This window comes from Acomys minous (genome assembly GCF_964271855.1).
Source record: "Acomys minous genome assembly, chromosome: 13".
Lineage (NCBI taxonomy): Eukaryota > Metazoa > Chordata > Mammalia > Rodentia > Muridae > Acomys > Acomys minous.
The window spans coordinates 110,365,021-110,384,239 of NC_140495.1; the positions used below are offsets into that span (position 1 = coordinate 110,365,021).

The window sequence follows — 19,219 nt, forward strand, 5'->3', positions numbered from 1 at the left end:
AAAAAGAAAAGACAGGAAAAGACACTGGTGGAGCCTGCGATGCTGGATCAGGAGACCCCGACACTGTTTCCCTAGAGACAGGGGCGTCATCCCAGCTGAGGTTCTTCTTCCTCAGGACTGAGCTGAGGGCAGAGGGAGGAGGAGCCCGCGGCCCCTGCACCTGTGCGCAGCAGCGTCTCCTTCCCGATCTCCAGGTATCTGCGGAGCCAGCCCACGCACGTGCCCTGCACGTAGGCCTTGCGTCCCTCTGCATCACCATCTTGCTCCCACTTGCGCTGTGTGATCTGCGCCGCCGCGTCCGCCGCCGTCCAGGATTTCAGGTCTTCGTTCAGGGCGATGTAATCGCGTCCATCGTATGCGTATTGCTCGTACCCGCGGAGGAGGCGCCCGTCCGACCCCACGTCACAGCCGGACATATACTGGATGGTGTGAGAACCTGCAGGACCCCGCGGTCAGCCCCGCACACCTGTTCTACGTCACCGCCCACTCCCCGCGGCCCCGCCCACCCGCGGACTCCTCAAAACCGAAAGGGAAACCGTCCCTGGTCCCGTTTCCGCCCCCGCCCCCAACCTCGAACTTGGGACCTGGGCGTCTCGGCCCCGGTGTCGCGACGTGGAGGGGACCTGAGCTCTGACCGGGGTCACTCACCGCCCACGCTCTGGTTGTAGTAGCCGAGCAGGATCCTCAGGTTCCCTCGGAAATCCTGCTCCTTGTCCTTGGCTCTCTGTGTCTGCTCCTCCCAATACTCCCGCCCCTCCCGCTCCATCCACTGCGCCCGCGGCTCCACTCTCGGAGTCTCCACGTGGCTGTCGTAGCGCACGAACTCCGTGTGGTCCACGTAGCCGACAATAATGAACCGGGGCTCCCCGAGGCCGGGCCGGGACACGACAGTGTGGAAATACCGCAGCGAGTGTGAGCCTGGGGGCGGCGCGCGGTGAGACCCCGACCTCCTCCCGGGACCCCGGGAAGGTGCGCGGGCAGGGAGGGGAGCAGGGCGCGGGGCTCGGGACGCGGGTGGAGCAGCGGGCGGAGGGTCTGGTGGGCGACGCGGGGACGCGGCTTCCCCGGTGTCCCCCCCCCCCCATCAGCCCCTCAGAGTCCGTTTCCCTCCTGACCCCGCACTCACCCGCGCGGGTCTGGGTCGGGGCCAGGGCGGCCGCCAGCAGCAGGAGGAGCCTGAGCATCGCCAATGCGCCATCTGGGATCAGGGAGCATCTGAGTCCCGCGGTCTGCATGGACTTTGTAACCAGTGCCCGCGGCGAACCTGAATGGTTCCCCAGGATCGTGCCACCCTTTAGGAGTTGAGAACTGAGTACATGTCATCAGTGTCCTGGCAGATGTACCTGACACACACTGGCTTCCCCACCCCAGACCTGGACTGGACACTAAAACTTTGCACTAAACACTTACAATTGGAACCGAATGATAAAAATGCGGCCTTGTAATAGCTCAGGGCTGATGGAAAGGCCCGATTGATTATTCCTCCTCTTTGATATCCGGGACTTTGAGTCCTGGGACCTGCACAGGAAGAGGGAGGGAGCACTGTGCTCCCCAGTCATCCTCTGCTGTGTAGCAAGGCAGCCAAGCTCAGCATCTGGAGACACCAACCACTGATTACTTCCCACAGTCTGTGACACCAAGACTCTGTGGGCGATCCTGGCTCAGGAAGTCTCCCAGGCCACGGTTCAGCTTTCTTGCTGTGTTTTCTCAAGGCTTCACTAGAGCTGGGTCACATGAGGTCACGTGGCTTCTTCATGTGGCAGCTGAATGAAAGGGGCTCAGGTTCCTGCTGGCTGTCCCCAGGGTCCTCTGTCCCCATGTACCTGGGTCTCTCTGTTCAGACGACTCTTGACACAGCAGCTGGCTGAGAGGTAAGAGGTAAGAGGGGAGAGGGGAGGGGAGAGGGGGGAACGAATGAATGTGTACAGTATGTTTAACATCCAATCCCAGATCACAGTCCCTCCTGCCTGCTTCCTCCATGGCGGAAGGGAGTGAGCAAGTTCTGCACACCCAAGAGGATGGAATCCATCTCATGCCTGGCAAGGGCAGAGCTGAAAACCTGTGGAAACTCACACTAAAATCCTGGTAGCTCCAGGATGTGAGTGTGACAGAGGCTTAGGAGGGTTCAGGACTCTGTAGACTGATTCTGGTGAAGGGCAGGAGACTCAGAAAACTGGAGTCAGACTCCAGAGATGCTGAGGTGTGGGGCACAGAAGGAGGCCTGAGTGAGGAAGCTCCCTGTGCGTCCAGGGCCATTGCTCAAGTAAACAACCTGTCCACCAGTTACTAAAAGATTGGTCTCCTGGGCTGGAGAGATGGCTCAGAGGTTAAGAGCACTGGCTGCTCTTCCAAAGGTCCTGAGTTCAATTCCCAGCAACCACATGGTGGCTCACAACCATCTATAGTGGGATCTGGCGCCCTCTTCTGGCCTGCAGGACACTGTATACATAGTACATGGATATAAATCTTTAAAAAATAAATAAAAGATTGGTCTCCTGTTGGAGAAAATGAATTTCTTGTCAGTAAGACAAACATCTTGGTCAAAGGTCTGGAACACAAGGGATTCTGGGGAGGAGTGAGTTAAGACCTTCCTGTTCACCTGTCTCCCAGAACTTGGGAGCTGGTCCCCAAGTCCTCTCTTCCCGCTCTCACATCCCTGCTCTCCAAACTCCCAGCAAACAGCCTAAAGGAAATTTGGGCAGGGGTTGCCCCCCATCCCCTCGTCCACCACCCACCCACCCCATGCACCTGTGCGCAGCAGCCTCTCCTTCCCTTTTTCCAGGTGTTTCTGCAGCAGGTGGGCTCCTGACTTGTGCAGAGAGATCTGAGCTACAGAACGCAGGTCCTCACTCAGGTTGAGGTTTTCCTCGCCATCGTAGGCCAACTGGTTGTACCAGTGGAGCACACGCCCATCTGGCCCCACATCGCAGCCTCGCAGCCACTGCAGCGTGTGAGAGTCTAGCCAGGGTATGGTGGGTGGTCAGCCATCTCAGGAAGCACAGCACCGTTAAACTACAGATCAAGTCCAGGGGAAACCCTGCGGGCTCTTGAGGACCTGGACGCATCCCCAGTGAATCTTCAGTGCAGTCAACGTGGACGACCCTGGTGTATCTGTGGGGTCTGGGGTCTGGTAGGCGACTAGGGACAGATTTTCCCCAAACGCTGTCCTTGTCCCTGCAGGCAGAGACCTTTTCCCTCAGACCTCATACTCACCCCTCGCCCCTCACCCCTTGCCCCTCACCCCTCACCCCTCGCCCCTCGCCCCTCACCCCTCGCCCCTCGCCCCTCACCCCTCGCCCCTCGCCCCTCACCCCTCGCCCCTCACCCCTCGCCCCTCACCCCTCACCCCTCGCCCCTCACCCCTCGCCCCTCACCCCTCGCCCCTCGCCCCTCGCCCCTCACCCCTCGCCCCTCACCCCTCGCCCCTCGCCCCTCACCCCTCGCCCCTCACCCCTCGCCCCTCACCCCTCACCCCTCGCCCCTCACCCCTCGCCCCTCACCCCTCGCCCCTCGCCCCTCGCCCCTCGCCCCTCGCCCCTCGCCCCTCACCCCTCATCCCTAACTCCTCATCCCTCACCCCTCGCCCCTCGCCCCTCACCCCTCACCCCTCACCCCTGCGGGTCTGGTTTGGGGCCAGGGCAGCAGCAGCAGCAGCAGGAGGAGGAGGGCACAGGGCACCAGGGTCCCCATCCTCAGGGTTAAGGGGATCCAACCACAGTCCCTCAAACCTTTGGAGCTGGAATCCCAGCTACATTTATTGCGGCCCCTACAAACCTGTGCCCAATGGGATTGTGAGGTTGGATGCTGTTGCTGTGCAGACTGACTGGGGCGGGGGTAGCAGGAAGTGAAAGCACAAGTCTGCACATCCCAACCCAAGCCCCACCTCTGGCCCTCAGACCCTGAAAGCCACTTCTGGGGACTTGGGACTTTGTCCCCACTCCTTTCTCTGCACTGTGCCCTGTGTATGACATGGTCTACTGGAGCCTGTCCTAGAACCTGTCCTATGGTAACCAAGAGCAGAGACTTCAGGATAAGGGCAGTTGTTTTGCTCTTGGCACCTCCATACCCTAGTCCAGTGTGGTGGCCCGAGTTGGTCTGGAATGCAGTGGGGAGATGCTTCTCTTTATTGTAAGAGGCAATAAAGTGTCCTGCACTCACACGTGTGTTCATGAGAGAAGGCAGCCCTGGACGGTGCAGGCTGGGGGACAGCGAGTCTGATAGCTGAGTTGGCTCCTAAGTACTTTGGCCTGTGCAGCGGGGACAGTGCAGACACGGGGCGCGGGGTGATTCTTACACCAGGTGGTGTAGACTGGCACGGCAGAGATTTCATTTCATTAGGTAGAAAGGTCCAAATGTAAAATGTGTGTTTTGTTCTGTAGTGTTTGACTTGTTATTTTCTGACCTCAGTTACCCAAAGGTCACTAAACCGAGGGAGTGAGACCCGAGTCCCAGGGCTTACCCAGAACACAGTCTCGGTGATGAGAGCCCTTAACTCATCTTCCTGAAGTCACCCTATGTGTCACCCTTAACTACTGTGACTCTCATGATTGTCCTCCTAGTTCTGTCCCTACTTCTACAATCACATATCACCTTCCCCAGGTGGCCCATGACCTCAGAGCGCACAGCATGTCAGGCCTGGGGGGACAGCTGACACCCCCTGCCCTGACTCCTCACCTCCTGGCTGCAGCTTACCCAGGCAACAGCGTCCCTCACACACGTGTTTCCTTTCTTTCTTTTTTTAAAAACTGGTTTTGCTTTTATTTTTTATCTATGTATTTATTCATGTATTTTGAGTCAAGGCCTCACTATGTAGGCTTAGCTCACCTGGAACTCACCATGGACACTAGGCTGGCCTACCTGGCTGCCTTGCTGGTGTGCACACGTGCCCCACCACACCTATTTCTCTGCACACGTGCCATGGAACCCCTGTCAGGGTGGCCTTGTGTCTTGGGGCTGCGTGTGCACAAAGGTCCTTGTCTCACATCTTCTTCCCAAATGTAGAACCAGGCCTCTATTTTGTATTGAGGACACAGGAAAGTCCACTCCTGGGGGCATCCTGTGTCACAGCACTCCACCCTTCTGCTACACAAAAGGACCTCTCTCTGTCTCTGTCTCTCTCTGTGTCTCCCTCTCTCTCTCTCTCTCTCTCTCTCTCTCTCTCTCTCTCTCTCTCTCTCTCTCTCTGTCACTCCTATTCCAAGGCCACATATGGTCCCTCAGGTAAGTCCCCTGTCATGTCTGACAAAACACTAAGTGAAAATGTCCCTTCAGCCTTCATTCAATCAGGTCAGAGCCACATTTTCACACCCGACTCCCCGAGAAGACTGCACTTCCTCCCACTGAGGCCTTCGCAGTTCTCTCCCAGGCCACCAACAGCTGCTCCTCATGGGCTTCATCTGAGGGGACAGATAACAGCATGGCACCTCAGCAGGTCCTTCTGGGCTCCACCTGAGTGGCAGATACCAATTCTTGGTATCTTGCTCACTGCAAACTCTAGACCTCAGAAGCCTCAGAGCTACTGCTTGGAAACACTAAGGAAAGGGTTCTAAGAACTCCAGAGCGGTGTGGCTTCTTCACTCAGGCAGTGTTGTGTGGCAGCAGCCCTGCCAGGTGCAGGAGGCAGCAGCGTTGATGCACATGCAGGACAGAGTGTCCTGGTCAGGGCTGAGGTGACTGGCTTCTCAGGCTGGGTCTGCTTCTTTCCCTCACTGTCTGTCTTCCATGGTGGGGTGACCAGAGACCTCCCTCCCCCATCTGCACTTACTTCACGCTCTGCAGAGCTTCGGGGTTCACACTACTTCATAGTCACTGTGGCCACCCACAGGGCACCTCTCACACGGGAACCTCTCTTTGGTTTCCTCGGTGTTCAAGCCTCACTCCATGGCCTGCAGCCAGCTCAGGTCAGCAATGTGGACCACAGCAGGCAGAGCAAGCTATGGGTTCCCCTGGGCCACTGGGGCCTTGGAGAGCCAGGGCTTCATGAGGAAATGCACCAGGAGGATGAGGAGGAGGGAGGTTCTCTCTGCTGTCAACTTTAACCTCAGCTTCTGGGTATCCACAGCCATCTCCTGCAGCTGGATGCACCTGCAGCCCTTGTGGTCTGGTGTGAGGTAGATTGTTCATGGCTTTTGCTGGCTTCGTGGGCTTCTTGAAGCCCTGTAGGAGAAACACGTGTCTACAGTGCTGCCAGGAAGTCTCGGGGGCATCTCTTCTCAGTTGCTGAAGTATCAAGGCTCCAAGGCTGGAAAGCTACTGAGGGTGAACTCAGTACAGGTTCTGAGTGAGGAGCAGCCCAGGTCAAAGGTCACAGCAAACTGGATCCAGGGAGAAGTGTCCTCTGATTTATGCAAACCAGGGACTCAGAGACCCTCATGCCCTCTGTGTCGAACTCCTTGCTATAGCAGGCAGTGCCAAGTGGTCATGGTCCTCTCTGGCCATGAGGTGCTGGTCCAGCAGAATGTAGGCCAAGCTGAAGGCCCAGTGGCAGGTGTGGTCCTCAGGGCGCTGTGCAACTGCCCTGAAGGCTCCTGCATCCGGTACATAAGGTGGCAGCTTAGGCATCAGATGCAGGTGGTGCTGCCCAAGCACACTGGGGGAGTCGGGATGGGGTTCTGGCTGATCTCCAGGCTGAGTGCCAGTGTGGGGTCAGCTCCTGGCAGGTTGGGGGGCAGGTGTTGCTCACGCCATGCAGCTCAGTAGTGCAGGGCCAGGAGACCTTGGTGGCAGTGCCGCTGCCTGCACTCTGGTGACTGCTGCATGGAGAAGGCACTGAGATCCAGAATGAGAATCTGAGGCAAAGTTGTCTCCTCTCACCAGGAAACACGAGGCTGTGTCCTGTCCTCTCACCTCAGAGCTCCGTGGACAGGTCTGTGTGCATCAGGGCTCTGCACGCCAGGGTGGCTGTGTGGCCTCCCAGTGCTGAGCTAAGGGCACCTCAGCTCCTCCTGAGCTCACAAACCCAGTGCCAACTGTGCCACCTGCTGAGGCCCCCAGGTGCTCATGGGGATCAGGTGCTGCCATGGCCCATGCTCCCAGTTCCCGCTGTGGCCTCTTGCTGGGTCACTAAAGCAGTGGTCTTGCTCCAGGGCCCCATGTCTGAGGCCTGTAGGTCTAAGTGTGTGGGGGTGCGACATGTGGTGCCCACACTCCTCCCCCAGTTCCCTGCCCAGTCTGTTCCAAGTGAGCCCTCTGAGAGCCACCAAGACCACAGCTCCACAGTGCGGTTCTGGTGGGAACCTGCACGGAGGCCTAGGGACCCAAGGCTGGTCCTCTGGCTGCAGTCACCTCCTTTGCCTCCTGGGTGTCTGGTCTGCCTCAAGGCTGGCCAGTCTCCCCCTGTGGTGTCTTCACTGCAGGAGGTGGTGGCTTTGGATGGGACAAACTGGAGCACCAAGGCAGCTCTGGATTTGGTGTCCTCTGTTGGAAGTCAGCAAGCCCTTTGCTCAAGCTCCCCCCCCCTTTAAAATTAGATGTATTTATTATGTATACAGTGTTCTGTTTGCATGTACATCTGCATGACAGAAGAAGGCACCAGGTCTCATTATAGATGGCTGTGAGCCACCACGTGGTTGCTGGGAATTGAACTCAGGACTTTTGGACAGAGAAGTCAGTGCTCTTAACCTCTGAGCCATCTCTCCGGGTCCCTCAAGCCCCTTTTTAACTGTTACATGAATGAGAGAAGTTGTCCTTGTTTGTGGGCTGTCATATGATCCTTCCATACCTGTATCCATGTTATAAGGTCTAAATGGGGATAAAATGCATCTCCAGCTCCCAATACTCCTGCTCTATCTATGGCGGGCACCGCTCATATCTCTGAGTCTCCAAGTTGCTGTTGAAGCCAGGGACTCCTTGTCATCCACATAGCCGACTTCCATGTACCGAGGCCCTGTGGGAATACGTCAGATGTGTGCGCCTGAGGGAGGCGCCTGCTGAGACCCTGACCCTCCTCCTGGCAGCCCAGGCAGGTGCACGGGGCCTTTGGGTCCAAGGTGAAGAAGAGGGCTGGGTGGGGGTCCGGTTCTGGCCTCCCTGGTGCTGCTGCCCCTCCCTGCAGAATCCCTTTCCCTCCCAGCCTCACACTCACCTGTCTGGGTCTGGGCAAGAGCAGCTGCCAGTGGTAGGAGCAGCAATTCCTGCTGCCATCTGCCCAACTAGAAATTTTCTGAACAGGTTTGAGTCTGTGCAGGCCTTATAACTAGGGACCTCAGGACACTGATCGGTTCTTCAGGATATCGGTGCTGAAAGGTGGTAAGAAGTGTCAACTTGTTGTCCACAAGGACCTGAGACCGATTAGGAGACAGACAAGCAAAGCCTTGGATCTGGGCTTCCCTGTCCAGGCCAGCACTTAAACACTGAAACAGAATGATTTCTTTTTCTTTTTGGTTTTTCGAGACAGGGTTTCTCTGTGTAGCCTTGGCTGTCCTGGACTCACTTTGTAGTACAGGCTGGCCTTGAACTCACAGCGATCCACCTGCCTCTGCCTCCCGAGTGCTGGGATTAAAGGCGTGTGCCACCAAGATATTAATACTGTGTTCCTAAGAGCTGGGGTCTCAGAGATGCAGCTTCCTCACATGGCAGCTGGAAACCACTCAGATCCTGGCTTGCTGCCCTGAGGAGTCCTCTGCTACTTGTCTGCGTCCTTCTTGTGGCTGCTGTTGACACAGTGGCTGGCTTTCCCCAGAGATACTCACACAGAGAGAGAAAGATGGCAACAGGGCAGGAGGGAAAGAGAGCTGGAGGGAGAGAGGAAGAGTGACAGAAGGAGGGAAGGATGGAGGGAGGGAGGGCAGGAGGGAGGGAGGGGTGTGGCTGCTGCTTCCCCCCTGCAGCCCTTGAAGTGGCCCCTTCCCTGAGCCCTGCTGCAGTGGCCCTGGCTTCACAGGCTGTCCAGAGCCCTCTGGAAAGTCTGCCCCTCTCCTTGGTCCACTGGGAACCTCAGTTCTTAGATCCCCAACCTTGGTGTGCTCTGAGTTTTAAAGATGTTCCTCTATAGGCTACTTTTTTCTTAACAAATATATTTTATTACGAACTTGTTAACCAACCGTAAGTCATTTATAACCCGACTAACCTAAACAATAGGAAAAGAGGATTAAAGAATACAATAATAAAACCATAAGGATATCAGCTCTGAGGAATGATTCTTCTGTCGTTATCAGCAGGACCTAACCAGAACCTGGAACGTCAGCAGGAGCCTGGAGCCCCAAAGCCTTCCCTCAAGCTGTTCTCTCTGAGAGCATCTCCAAGGGAAGTGACTAACAGCCAAAACTATCCCAAGCCTCCCAAGGCCCCACCTCCAGTTCTGGGCTCATTTACATATCTCCTCCCAGAGTCTGTTCATGGGTCTTTTCAGCTGGCAACAATCAAGCTCCCCCACGAGGTGGTTTATCTTCTAGTGGGTTAACCTCACCGGTTCTCTCACAAGACCGTTCCAATCCCACACTTGGGATCATAAAAAAGAGCATATTTATCTCTTCTTCATTCCTCTGTTAATCGGGACACAGTCTTTTCTTAGATGCAGTTTTTGTTTTCTTCCACTGTTTCAAGACACTGACCAGCTCCCCAGCCTGGGGCACCCCAGCCCCTGAGCTGAGGAACTGACTGTGTCAGCTGCTCTGCTTGCTGTCTCCACCCTGTGGCCCCACAGTCAACAGGCTGCCTCAGCCCCACCTACTGCCCTTTAACTTGTTGGCATAGCAGTCCCTGTGTGCGAACATAGCAACCCACGGATACATTTTTAAAGCTACAAATACATAAAAGGCCAATTTCTAGTTTCTTTTTTTTTTAATAGATTTATTTATTTATTTATTTATTTATTTATTTATTTATAGTGTTCTGCCTGCATGTACACCTGCACACCAGAAGAGGGCACCAAATCTCATTATAGACGGTTGTGAGTCACCATATGGTTGCCAGGAATTGAATTCAGGACCTCTGGAAGGGCAGACAGTGCTCTTAACCTCTGAGCTATCTCTCCAAACCCTTCCGTTTCTTTTTCCTTTTTGTCTTCTTTTCTTTTCTTTCTGTCTTTTCTTGGTCTGGGCTGTCCTGGACACAACTTTGTAGCTGGCCTTGAATTAAAGAGATCTATCTGCCTCTGCCTCCCTGAGCGCTGGGATTACAGGCCTTTGCCACCGTGCCCAGCCAATTTCTAGTTTCTTAACAATGTTTAAAACTGACAGACTAGCCCAGAGTGGTGGCACATGCCTTTAACCCAGCACTGGAACTGGGGGCAGAGGCAGCCACATCCCTGTGAGTTTGAGGCCAGCTTGGTCCACAAAGTGAATCCAGGACAGCCAGGGCTACAAGACACACCTAGTCTTGAATGACCAAAACTAACCAAAGAAACACAAAATTAACAGAATAAATAGACCACTTACTGATGACTTTGTATCATTGCTTTGAACGTAACTGATTCTCCTTTGATTAAGTATTAAAATTAAAAAGACTGTGACAGCTGCTCTGCTTGCTGTCTCCACCCTGTGGCCCCACAGTTAACAGCCGGCCTCAGCCCCACCTACTGCCCTTTAACTTGTTGGCATAGCAGTCCCTGTGTGCTGGAGATCTTGTGTGCCTGCTTGGGTGAGGGCCTCTGTGTGTGTGTGTGTGTGTGTGTGTGTGTGTGTGTGTGTGTGTGTGTATGTGTGAACATAGCAACCCACAGATACATTTTTAAAGCTACAAATACATAAAAGGCCAATTTCTAGTCTCTTTTTCCTTTTTTTAGAGATTTATTTATTTATTTATATACAGTGTTCTGCTTGCATGTACACCTACACACCAGAAGAGGGCACCAAATCTCCTTAAAGATGGTTGTGAGTCACCATGTGGTTGCCAGGAATTGAACTCAGGACCTCTGGAAGGGCAGACAGTGCTCTTAACCTCTGAATTATCTCTCCAGACCCTCCTGTTTCTTTTTTCTTTTTTGTCTTCTTTTCTTTTCTTTTTTTTTCTTTTCTTTTCTCTTTTTAAGATTGATTTATTTATTACATATACAGTGTTTTGACAGCACATATGCTTGCAAGCCAGAAGAGGGCACAAGATCTCATTATAGACGGTTGTGAGCCACCATGTGGTTGCTGGGAATTGAACTCAGGACCTTTGGAAGAACAAACAGTGCTCTTAACCTCTGAGCCGTCTCTCCAGACCTCTTTCTTTTCTTGATTGATTGAATTTTTTTTTTTTTTGAGATAGGGTTTCTCTGTGTAGTCCTGGCTGTCCTGGACTCATTTTGTAGACCAGGCTTGAACTTAAAGCTATCCACCTGCCTCTGCCTCCCTGAGTGCTGGGATTACAGGCCATTGCCACCGTGCCCAGCCAATTTCCAGTTTCTTTACAATGTTTAAAACTGTCAGACTAGCCCAGAGTGGTTGCACATGCCTTTTACCCAGCACTGGAACTGGGGGAAGAGGCAGCCACATCCCTGTGAGTTTGAGGCCAGCTTGGTCTACAGAGTGAATCCAGGACAGCCAGGGCTACGAGAGAAACCCATTCTTGAAAAACCAAAACCAAACAAACAAACAAAGAAACACAAAACTAACAGAATAAATAGACCACCTACTGATGTCGTTGTATCATTGCTTTGAATGTAACTGATTCTCCTTTGATTAAGTATTAAGATTTTGTCATATTCCCAGTGGGGACAGGGGGTTGGGGTTTTGAGACAGGATTTCTCTGTGTGGCCCTGTCTGTCCTGGACCAGGCTGGCTTGGAACTCATAGTGGTTTTCCTGCCTCTGAGTCTCCTGAGTGCCAGACTTAAAGCTTTTCTCACCCACTGCCTGGAAAATTCTTCACTGCTTCAGTCAGCTTCTCAGCTGCACTGAGATGTGCGCCTTCCTCACCCCAAGGCCAGCACCTGCTGTTCCCAATATTCCCACAGCTACTGTGGTCCTGCTCCACTTTCCCAGCCACACACACCGCTGGATTCCCTATGAGCACCTGGGTTCCCATGGCCAGGGAGGCAGAGGGAGCAGAGCAGATCCAAGTTGAGACCTTGAGGATCAGGCTTTCCTGCCCATCCTACACAAGGGTTAGATTCTGAAAGCCTGACAGGGATGGGGGTGGGGAACCCCAGGAAACAGCCCTGGAAGGAGGCAGGGGCTCAGGATACTGAAATCCATCCCCTGAGCTCAGGGGCCTTGTTGAGACAAGGACAGGAGAAGCACCTCCTACTGCTGTCACACCCCAGAGGACAATGAGACAGGCACCACACACAGGGACAGGAACAGGCCTCACCCTCCATACAGACTGAAAAGACAGGAGCTAAAGACAAAGGCTGGGGTGAAAAGATGCAGCCAGAATGGAGCCTGGGCAAGCCTGACAGAGCCTGGAGGCTCCTAATCCAGGACACAGGACAAGGCTCACCCTCCCTGTAATCCTGTCATCACAGTCTGGCAGCTTGTGGCTCTACCCAGAGACTAGGACAAAAGAGCCCAGGAGGACAGGGCTGAGGAGTGACCACACCAGCTCCAAGTTCACATGGGCTGAGCTGCACCTGACATGGTCCATGCACACACAGATCCCACAGGCTCCTCCTGCCCCATGGACACTCAGCACAGAACACAGATTCTGGAAGGTTCTTCATCTGCCATTTATTTTTAAACAGTAGTGCAAGAATTCTCAATCCTTTAGTTTACCCACCCATCAACCCCTCAGGTCAAGGACATGAACAATCAAGTCCACATTCAGCTTCTTAGTCTCAGTGGGGACATGAGGAGCTGCAGCTCAGGGCAGCATAGAGCTGACAGGATGGAGATGTCCCCTCCTGCCTGCTGGACCAGGAAGGTTGGCTGTGGAAGGGAGCACAGGCAGTGCAGGGGGAGGGTCCTGGTGTGCAGGGCTGGGCTGGGCTCCCCACTTCTTCACATGGAGCCCATAGGATCACAGGGAGCATCAGACACTGTTGCTAAGGAGAACTGAGGGCTCTGGACGTCACAGGAGGGACCTGAACACATGGTCTGTCCCTCAGTCCACTCCAGGCAGCTGTCTTCACGCTAGAGAAGGAGAGTCAGGGACAACCACTGTGAGGACAGCATCCCAACAGCCCACCGCTCACTCAAGGACATTCTGGGGGTCCCTGAGTTCCAATCATGTCCACTTTGTCCCTCCCCAAATCAGGCCCTAGAGTGTCACCTTTACAATCAGGAAGAGACTCATCAGAGCTCCGGCTGCTGTCATTCCCTAGGGAAAAAAATAATTACAAGGTACAAACAGGGCTCAAGAGAATTTGCTGGGCTCGAGAGATGCCTCAGAAGTTAAGAGCACTGACTGCTGTTCCAGAGGTGTGGAGTTCAATTCCCAGCAACCACATGGCACCTCACAGCCATCTATAATGTGATCTGGCGCCCTCTTCTGGCCTGTACATGTACATGCAGGCAGAGCGCTGTATACGTAATAATGAGTAAGTAAAGATTTAAAAAAGATTTGCTGGAGGGACTATTATAGGTTGGCTAAGCTCCCCACCATCTCCAGCTTCACCCCAAGGGTCTCGGGGACAATCCTGGCCCCAACACTTACCTAGAGCTGGAGCATAGTCCCCTCCTTTTCCACCTGTGAAAAGAAAAGCTGTGAGAGACCAGGGAAGACCCCAGTCCTAGGAAGGTTCCAGAACTGACAGCAGCCCCAGTTAGAGACAGGAGCCATGAAGGTGAGCATGTGTTTCCCATTAATGAGGCAGAGCACACTTCTAAAAGGGGCTGAGAGAAAACCCAGGCCCTGCCCTCTCCTACCTCTGTTTCTCCTCCTCTTCCTCACAACAGCCACCACAGCCACAATGATGGTCACAGCTCCAAGGACAACCAGAACAGCAATGATTGCCATGATGGGGACCATGGACTCAGGAGGTTCTGGGAAGGGAAGGGAAAGCAAGGGAAGGTGAGGGTCATGACCCCAGCTCTCAGCCCTGACCTGCTCAGGGGCTGCAGAAGGCTCCAGCTTTCCCTGAGCCCAGCTCTGCACCCACACCCTCCTTACCCCATCTCAGGGTGAGGGGCTCAGGCAGACCCTCATGCACCACATGGCATGTGTAATCCTGCTCCTTCCCAGAAGGCACCACCACAGCTGCCCACTTCTGGAAGGTTCCATCCCCTCCAGGCCTGGTGTCCACAAGCTCCATGTCCTGGGGCAGGTCCTCCCCATTCAGCTGCCAGGTGAGGGTGATGTCAGCGGGGTAGAAGCCCAGGGCCCAGCACCTCAGGGTGATGCGACCTTCAGGTCTGGGGTGATGGGTCACATGTGCCTTTGGGGGTTCTGTTTGGAGATTTAAGAAATCCACAATTAACAAGATAAGCTGAAGTCTATAAAGACAAAACTAAATGAATGACAACACTGAACTATGTTTCTGTTTGAACACTTGGACAATCACCACACTAGTGACCTGCAGGCAGAGCTGGTCCCCTCAGCACAGAACTGCACATTTTTTTGGGGGGCGGGGAGGGGACTCAGAAGCTAAGAGGGGATCTAAAGGAACCAGAAGGTCAGTATTTTTCTTTGCTCTGCTTTTTGTGTTTTTAATGAGATGTTCTCTAGCTTAAGATACATAGTAGAAGAATGGAAGGAACAGAAAATAATTAATGTAATATGCGTTTGAATTCATATCAAAATAAGAAATGAGTGGCAGGGGCTACATGAAGGGTGCCCCAACTGCTGCTGCCACCACTGAGGCACAAACATGTGTCCATCTTGCTGACCAGCATTCACTGTCTGTCCTAGTGAACAGTCATCTCCAGAGTGTGCAGCAGAAATGTGGGGAACCTCTCACACTCAGCCAGAGAAAATGACTCCCAGCCCCTGCCCCTGGAGGGACAGATACAAGGCAAGTCACACAGGATCCCTGAAGTGTGCTGTGCACCCCAGTGCACCCTGTCTCTGAGGAAGGTCAATTCCTGACTCACTAGGGGGAGCCCTGTTGGGGGATGGTCTGATGTATTTTGATGCTAATTACAGCTTGCTGTCTCTGTGACCCAACTTTTACTTAATAAAAAGCCATCCCATCTGGACAGGGCGGGAGATAGGTGGGGCTAGGAGAAAGAGAGGAATTCTGGGAAGAAAAAGGACTGCTAGGAGAAAAAAGGAGAAGGAGAGAGACCTGAAGTAAGAAGAGGAAGGCGGCCATGGGTTAGCTGGAGGAAAAACGCATGGCTGGTGGCCTGGATGGAGAATCCAGCCCAGATGAAAAACATTAACAAGTATACAGGATTGTACATGGAAGACAGCTTGATAAAAGTTATTAAAAACAGATGATATAGGGTTAAGACAGGGATCCCATGCCTAAGGCCCTCTATAAAAAGTAGTTTAAAGGACTGATATCTGGTCTCCACAAGCTCCATGTCCTGGGTCAGTTCTTCCCCATTCAGCTGCCAGGTCAGGGTGATGTCAGCAGGGTAGAAGCCCAGGGCCCAGCACCTCAGGGTGACATCACCTTGAGATCTGGGGTGACGGGTCACATGTGCCTTTGGGGCATCTGTTGGGAGATTTAAGAAATCCCACAATTGATGGGTGTGGTGGCACATGCCTTTAATCCCTGCACTCAGGATGCAGAAGCAGGTGGATCGCTGTGAGTTTGAGGCAGTCTCATGTACAAAGTGAGTCCAGGACAGCCAAGGCTACACAGAGAAACCCTGTCTCAGAAAACAAAACAAAACAAACACCACAACTAAGGAGATAAACTGAAATCTGCAAAAATAACATTAAATCAGTGACGACACTGGACTATGTTTCTGTTTGAACACTTGGACTGTCACCACACTGGTGACCTGCAGGCAGAGCTGGTCCCCTCAGCACAGAACTGCACATTTTCCTGGAGGGACTCAGAAGCTAACAGGGGATCTAAAGGAACCAGCAGGTAAACATTTTGGTTTGTTTGTGTTGCTTTTTGCTTTTTTATGAGATGTCCTGTAGTTTAGTATATGTAGTGGAAGGATAGAAGAAGGGACAGAAAAAAATTAACTTAATGTGTGTTTGATTTCATATCAAAATAAGAAAATAATGTCAGGGGCTACATGAAGGATGCCCCCAATTGTTGCTGCCACCACTGAGGCACAAACATGTGTTGGGGGATGGTGTGATGTATTTTGATGCTAATTACTGCTTACTGTCTCTGTGTCTTACCTTTTGCTCAATAAAAAGCCATCCCACCTGGACAGGACAGAGGAGATAGGTGGGACTAGGAGACAGAGAAATTCTAAAAAAAAAGATGGCCAGGGGAGAGAAGGAGAGAGACCTAAAGTAAAGAGAAAAATGCTGCCATGGTTAACTAAAACAAACAAACAAACAAAAACAAAAAACACATGGCTGGGGACATGAATAAAATATCCAGCCCAAATAAAAAACATTAACAAGTGTTTGAGATTATAGATAAAAGTTCTTAAAAACAAATGACATGATATTGAGACAGGGATCCCATGCCTGCTCCACTATGAAATGTAACTTAAAAGATTGATATCTGCCCCGACCCAGGTTATCTAAGGCTAATTTAAAATATAACAAGTGTCTATGTCTTAATTGATCACTAGCTGGGATTACTGATAATACAAATAATTTTAAAAACAATAAACATGTGTGCATCTTGCTGACCAGCATTCACTGTCCGTCCTAGTGAACAGTCATCTCCAGAGTGTGCAGCAGAAATGTGGGGAACCTCTCACACTCAGCCAGAGAATATGACTCCCAGCCCCTGCCTCTGGGGGACAGATACAAGGCAAGTCACACAGGATCCTGAAGTGTGCTGTGGACCCAGTGCAGCACCCACTGGGAACACAGCAGCTCACAGGGGGAGTGGATCTTCCCTCTCACTCCAGTCCTCCATTGCAGAAGCCCCTGTCTCTGAGGAAGGTCAATTCCTGACTCACTAGGGGGAGCACTGCAGCTTTTGGGGCAGAGGGAGAGCAAGAGGGTCCATTGGGGAAAAAATCTAAAAGCAAAATAATGCCTTCAAGCCTGAGGGTGGTGGTGCAGGCTTTTAATCCCAGCACTCCAGAGGCAGAGCCAGGTGGATCTCTCTGTGAGATCATGGCCTGCCTGGTCTACTAAGAAAGTCGAGTACAGTCAAGTCTACACAGAGAAACCATGTCTCAAAAAACCAAAAGAAACAACAAAAGAAAGAAAAGAAATTCTACTATTTAATATTTGTCAAGGGCACCCCATAAATGCTCATGTGACCCTTTTAGGATTAGATAGAATGGGGTGTGGAAGGCATGTAAACCTCACACACAGGGATCTGGGAGAATGTATTCTTTGGAAAGTTCTAGAAACTGGGGGAACCTAGCTGGACTGTGGTGGCACAAGCCTTTAGTCCCAGCAGTCGATAGGCAGGCAGATCTCTTTGAATTCCAGGCCAGACTGGTCTGTGGAGTCCAGGGTTACACAGAGAAACCCTGTCTTGAAACCTCCCTCAAAAAAACCCCAAACCTAAAACTAAAACTTCAAAAAAAAAAACACCCCAAAATCCCAACAACAACAAAACAAAACAAAACAAAAAAGGAAGAAGAAAATAAAAAAACTAACCTGTGTGCGGTAGCACACACCTGTAATCACAGAGAAAACCTATCTCAACAAACAAAAACAAAAAACAGGGGGCGAGGGCGGGGGGGGGGGGGTGGGAGAAAGAGAAGAAAAGAAATGAGCTGGGCCACAAGCCTGTAATTCTAGCCCTCTTCGAGGCAGAGGCAGGTGGATCTGTGTGAGTTCAAAACCAGCCTGGTCTACAAAGAGAGTCCAGGACAGCCAGGGCTACACAGAGAGACCCTGTGTCAAAAAGAAAAAGAAAAAAAAGTAAAAAGAAAGAAGGAAAAGAAAAAGAAAGAAAGAAAGAAAGAAAGAAAGAAAGAAAGAAAAAGAAACGGTACTGGTGGAGCCTGCGATGCTGGATCAGGAGACCCTGACACTGTTTCCCTAGAGACAGGGGCGTCATCCCAGCTGAGGTTCTTCTTCCTCAGGACCGAGCTGAGGGCAGAGGGAGGAGGAGCCCGCGGCCCCCGCACCTGTGCGCAGCAGCGTCTCCTTCCCGGCCTCCAGGTATCTGCGGAGCCAATCCACGCACGGGCCCTCCAGGTAGGCCTTGTGCATCTCTGCATCACCATCTTGCTCCCACTTGCGCTGTATGATCTGCGCCGCCGTGTCAGCTGCGGTCCAGGATTTCAGGTCTTCATTCAGGGCGATGTAATCGTGGCCATCGTAGGCGTGCTGCTCGTACCCGCGGAGGAGGCGCCAGTCGGACCCCACGTCACAGCCAGACATTCGCTGGATGGTGTGAGAACCTGCAGGACCCCGCGGTCAGCCCCGCACACCTGTCCCCACGTCATCACCAACGCCCCGCGGCCCCTCCCACACGTGGAGTCCTCAAAACTGAAAGGGAAACCGTCCCACGTCGCAGTTCTCCTCCCGAACCGCAGACTTGGGACCCGGGCGTCTCACGTGGAGGGGACGTGAGCTCTGACCGCGGTCACTCACCGCCCTCGCTCTGGTTGTAGTAGCCGAGCAGGGTCCTCAGGTTCACTCGGAAAGTCTGCTGGGCGTCCTTGGCGATCAGTGTCTCCTGCTCCCAATACTCCGGCCCCTCCCGCTCCATCCATGGCGCGCGAGGCTCATATCTCGGAGTCTCCGCGTCGCTGTCGAAGCGCAGGAACTCCGTGTCGTCCACGTAGCCGACAGAGATGAACCGGGGCTCCCCGAGGCCGGGCCGGGACACGGCGGTGTCGAAAAACCGCAGCGAGTGTGAGCCTGGGGGCGGCGCGCGGTGAGACCCCGACCTCCTCCCGGGACCCCGGGCAGGTGCGCGGGCCGGGAGGGGTGCAGGGCGCGGGGCTCGGGACGCGGGTGGAGCAGGGGGCGGAGGGTCTGGTGGGCGACGCGGGGACGCGGCTTCCCCGGTGTCCCCCTCCCCTCCCGACCCCGCACTCACCCGCGCGGGTCAGGGTCGGGGACAGGGCAGCCGCCAGCAGCAGGAGCAGCATGCACAGCGCCATCGACACATCTGGGATCAGGGCGAGTATGAGTCCCGCTGTCTGCATGGACTTTGTAACCAGTGCCCGCGGCGAACCTGAATGGTTCCCCAGGATTGCGCCACCCATTAGGGGTTGAGAACTGAGTACATGTCATCAGTGTTCCCGGCAGAAGAAATAGCTGACACACACTGGCTTCCCCACCCCAGACCTGGACTGGACACTAAAACTTTACACTAAACACTTAAAATTGGAACCGAATGATAAGAATGCGGCCTTGTA

At 53.3% G+C, this 19,219-nt stretch overlaps 2 protein-coding genes across 14 annotated transcripts in view; both read right to left on the reverse strand.

Annotated features, from left to right (window-relative positions):
* Positions 1-1,244, reverse strand: part of LOC311581476 (H-2 class I histocompatibility antigen, L-D alpha chain-like) — a 104,453-nt gene extending 103,209 nt beyond the window's left edge. For 8 of the 11 annotated variants that reach the window (XM_084753752.1, XM_084753754.1, XM_084753750.1 and 5 more), the window contains exons 1-3: positions 1,127-1,244; positions 649-918; positions 161-436 (exon numbers count right to left, since the gene is read on the reverse strand). In XM_084753752.1, coding sequence (XP_084609878.1) covers positions 161-436; positions 649-918; positions 1,127-1,235 — 655 coding nt within the window. In that variant the 5' untranslated portion in view covers positions 1,236-1,244. The remainder of the gene's footprint in view (positions 1-160; positions 437-648; positions 919-1,126) is intronic. The other 3 variants (XM_084753746.1, XM_084753755.1, XM_084753747.1) reach the window with 1 other exon arrangement.
* The window catches only part of LOC311581477 (H-2 class I histocompatibility antigen, D-B alpha chain-like), a gene marked incomplete at its 5' end in the record, with an annotated part of 81,229 nt that overhangs the window by 43,716 nt on the left and 18,294 nt on the right, over positions 1-19,219 (reverse strand). The window contains 8 exons of one of the 3 annotated variants that reach the window (XM_084753758.1): positions 12,607-12,991; positions 13,131-13,178; positions 13,515-13,547; positions 13,727-13,843; positions 13,971-14,246; positions 17,978-18,253; positions 18,447-18,716; positions 18,898-19,007. In XM_084753758.1, the coding sequence (XP_084609884.1) occupies positions 12,987-12,991; positions 13,131-13,178; positions 13,515-13,547; positions 13,727-13,843; positions 13,971-14,246; positions 17,978-18,253; positions 18,447-18,716; positions 18,898-19,006 (1,134 nt within the window). In that variant the 3' untranslated portion in view covers positions 12,607-12,986. Of the gene's footprint in view, positions 1-12,606; positions 12,992-13,130; positions 13,179-13,514; positions 13,548-13,726; positions 13,844-13,970; positions 14,247-17,977; positions 18,254-18,446; positions 18,717-18,897; positions 19,008-19,219 lie in introns of those variants that run through there. The other 2 variants (XM_084753759.1, XM_084753757.1) reach the window with 2 other exon arrangements.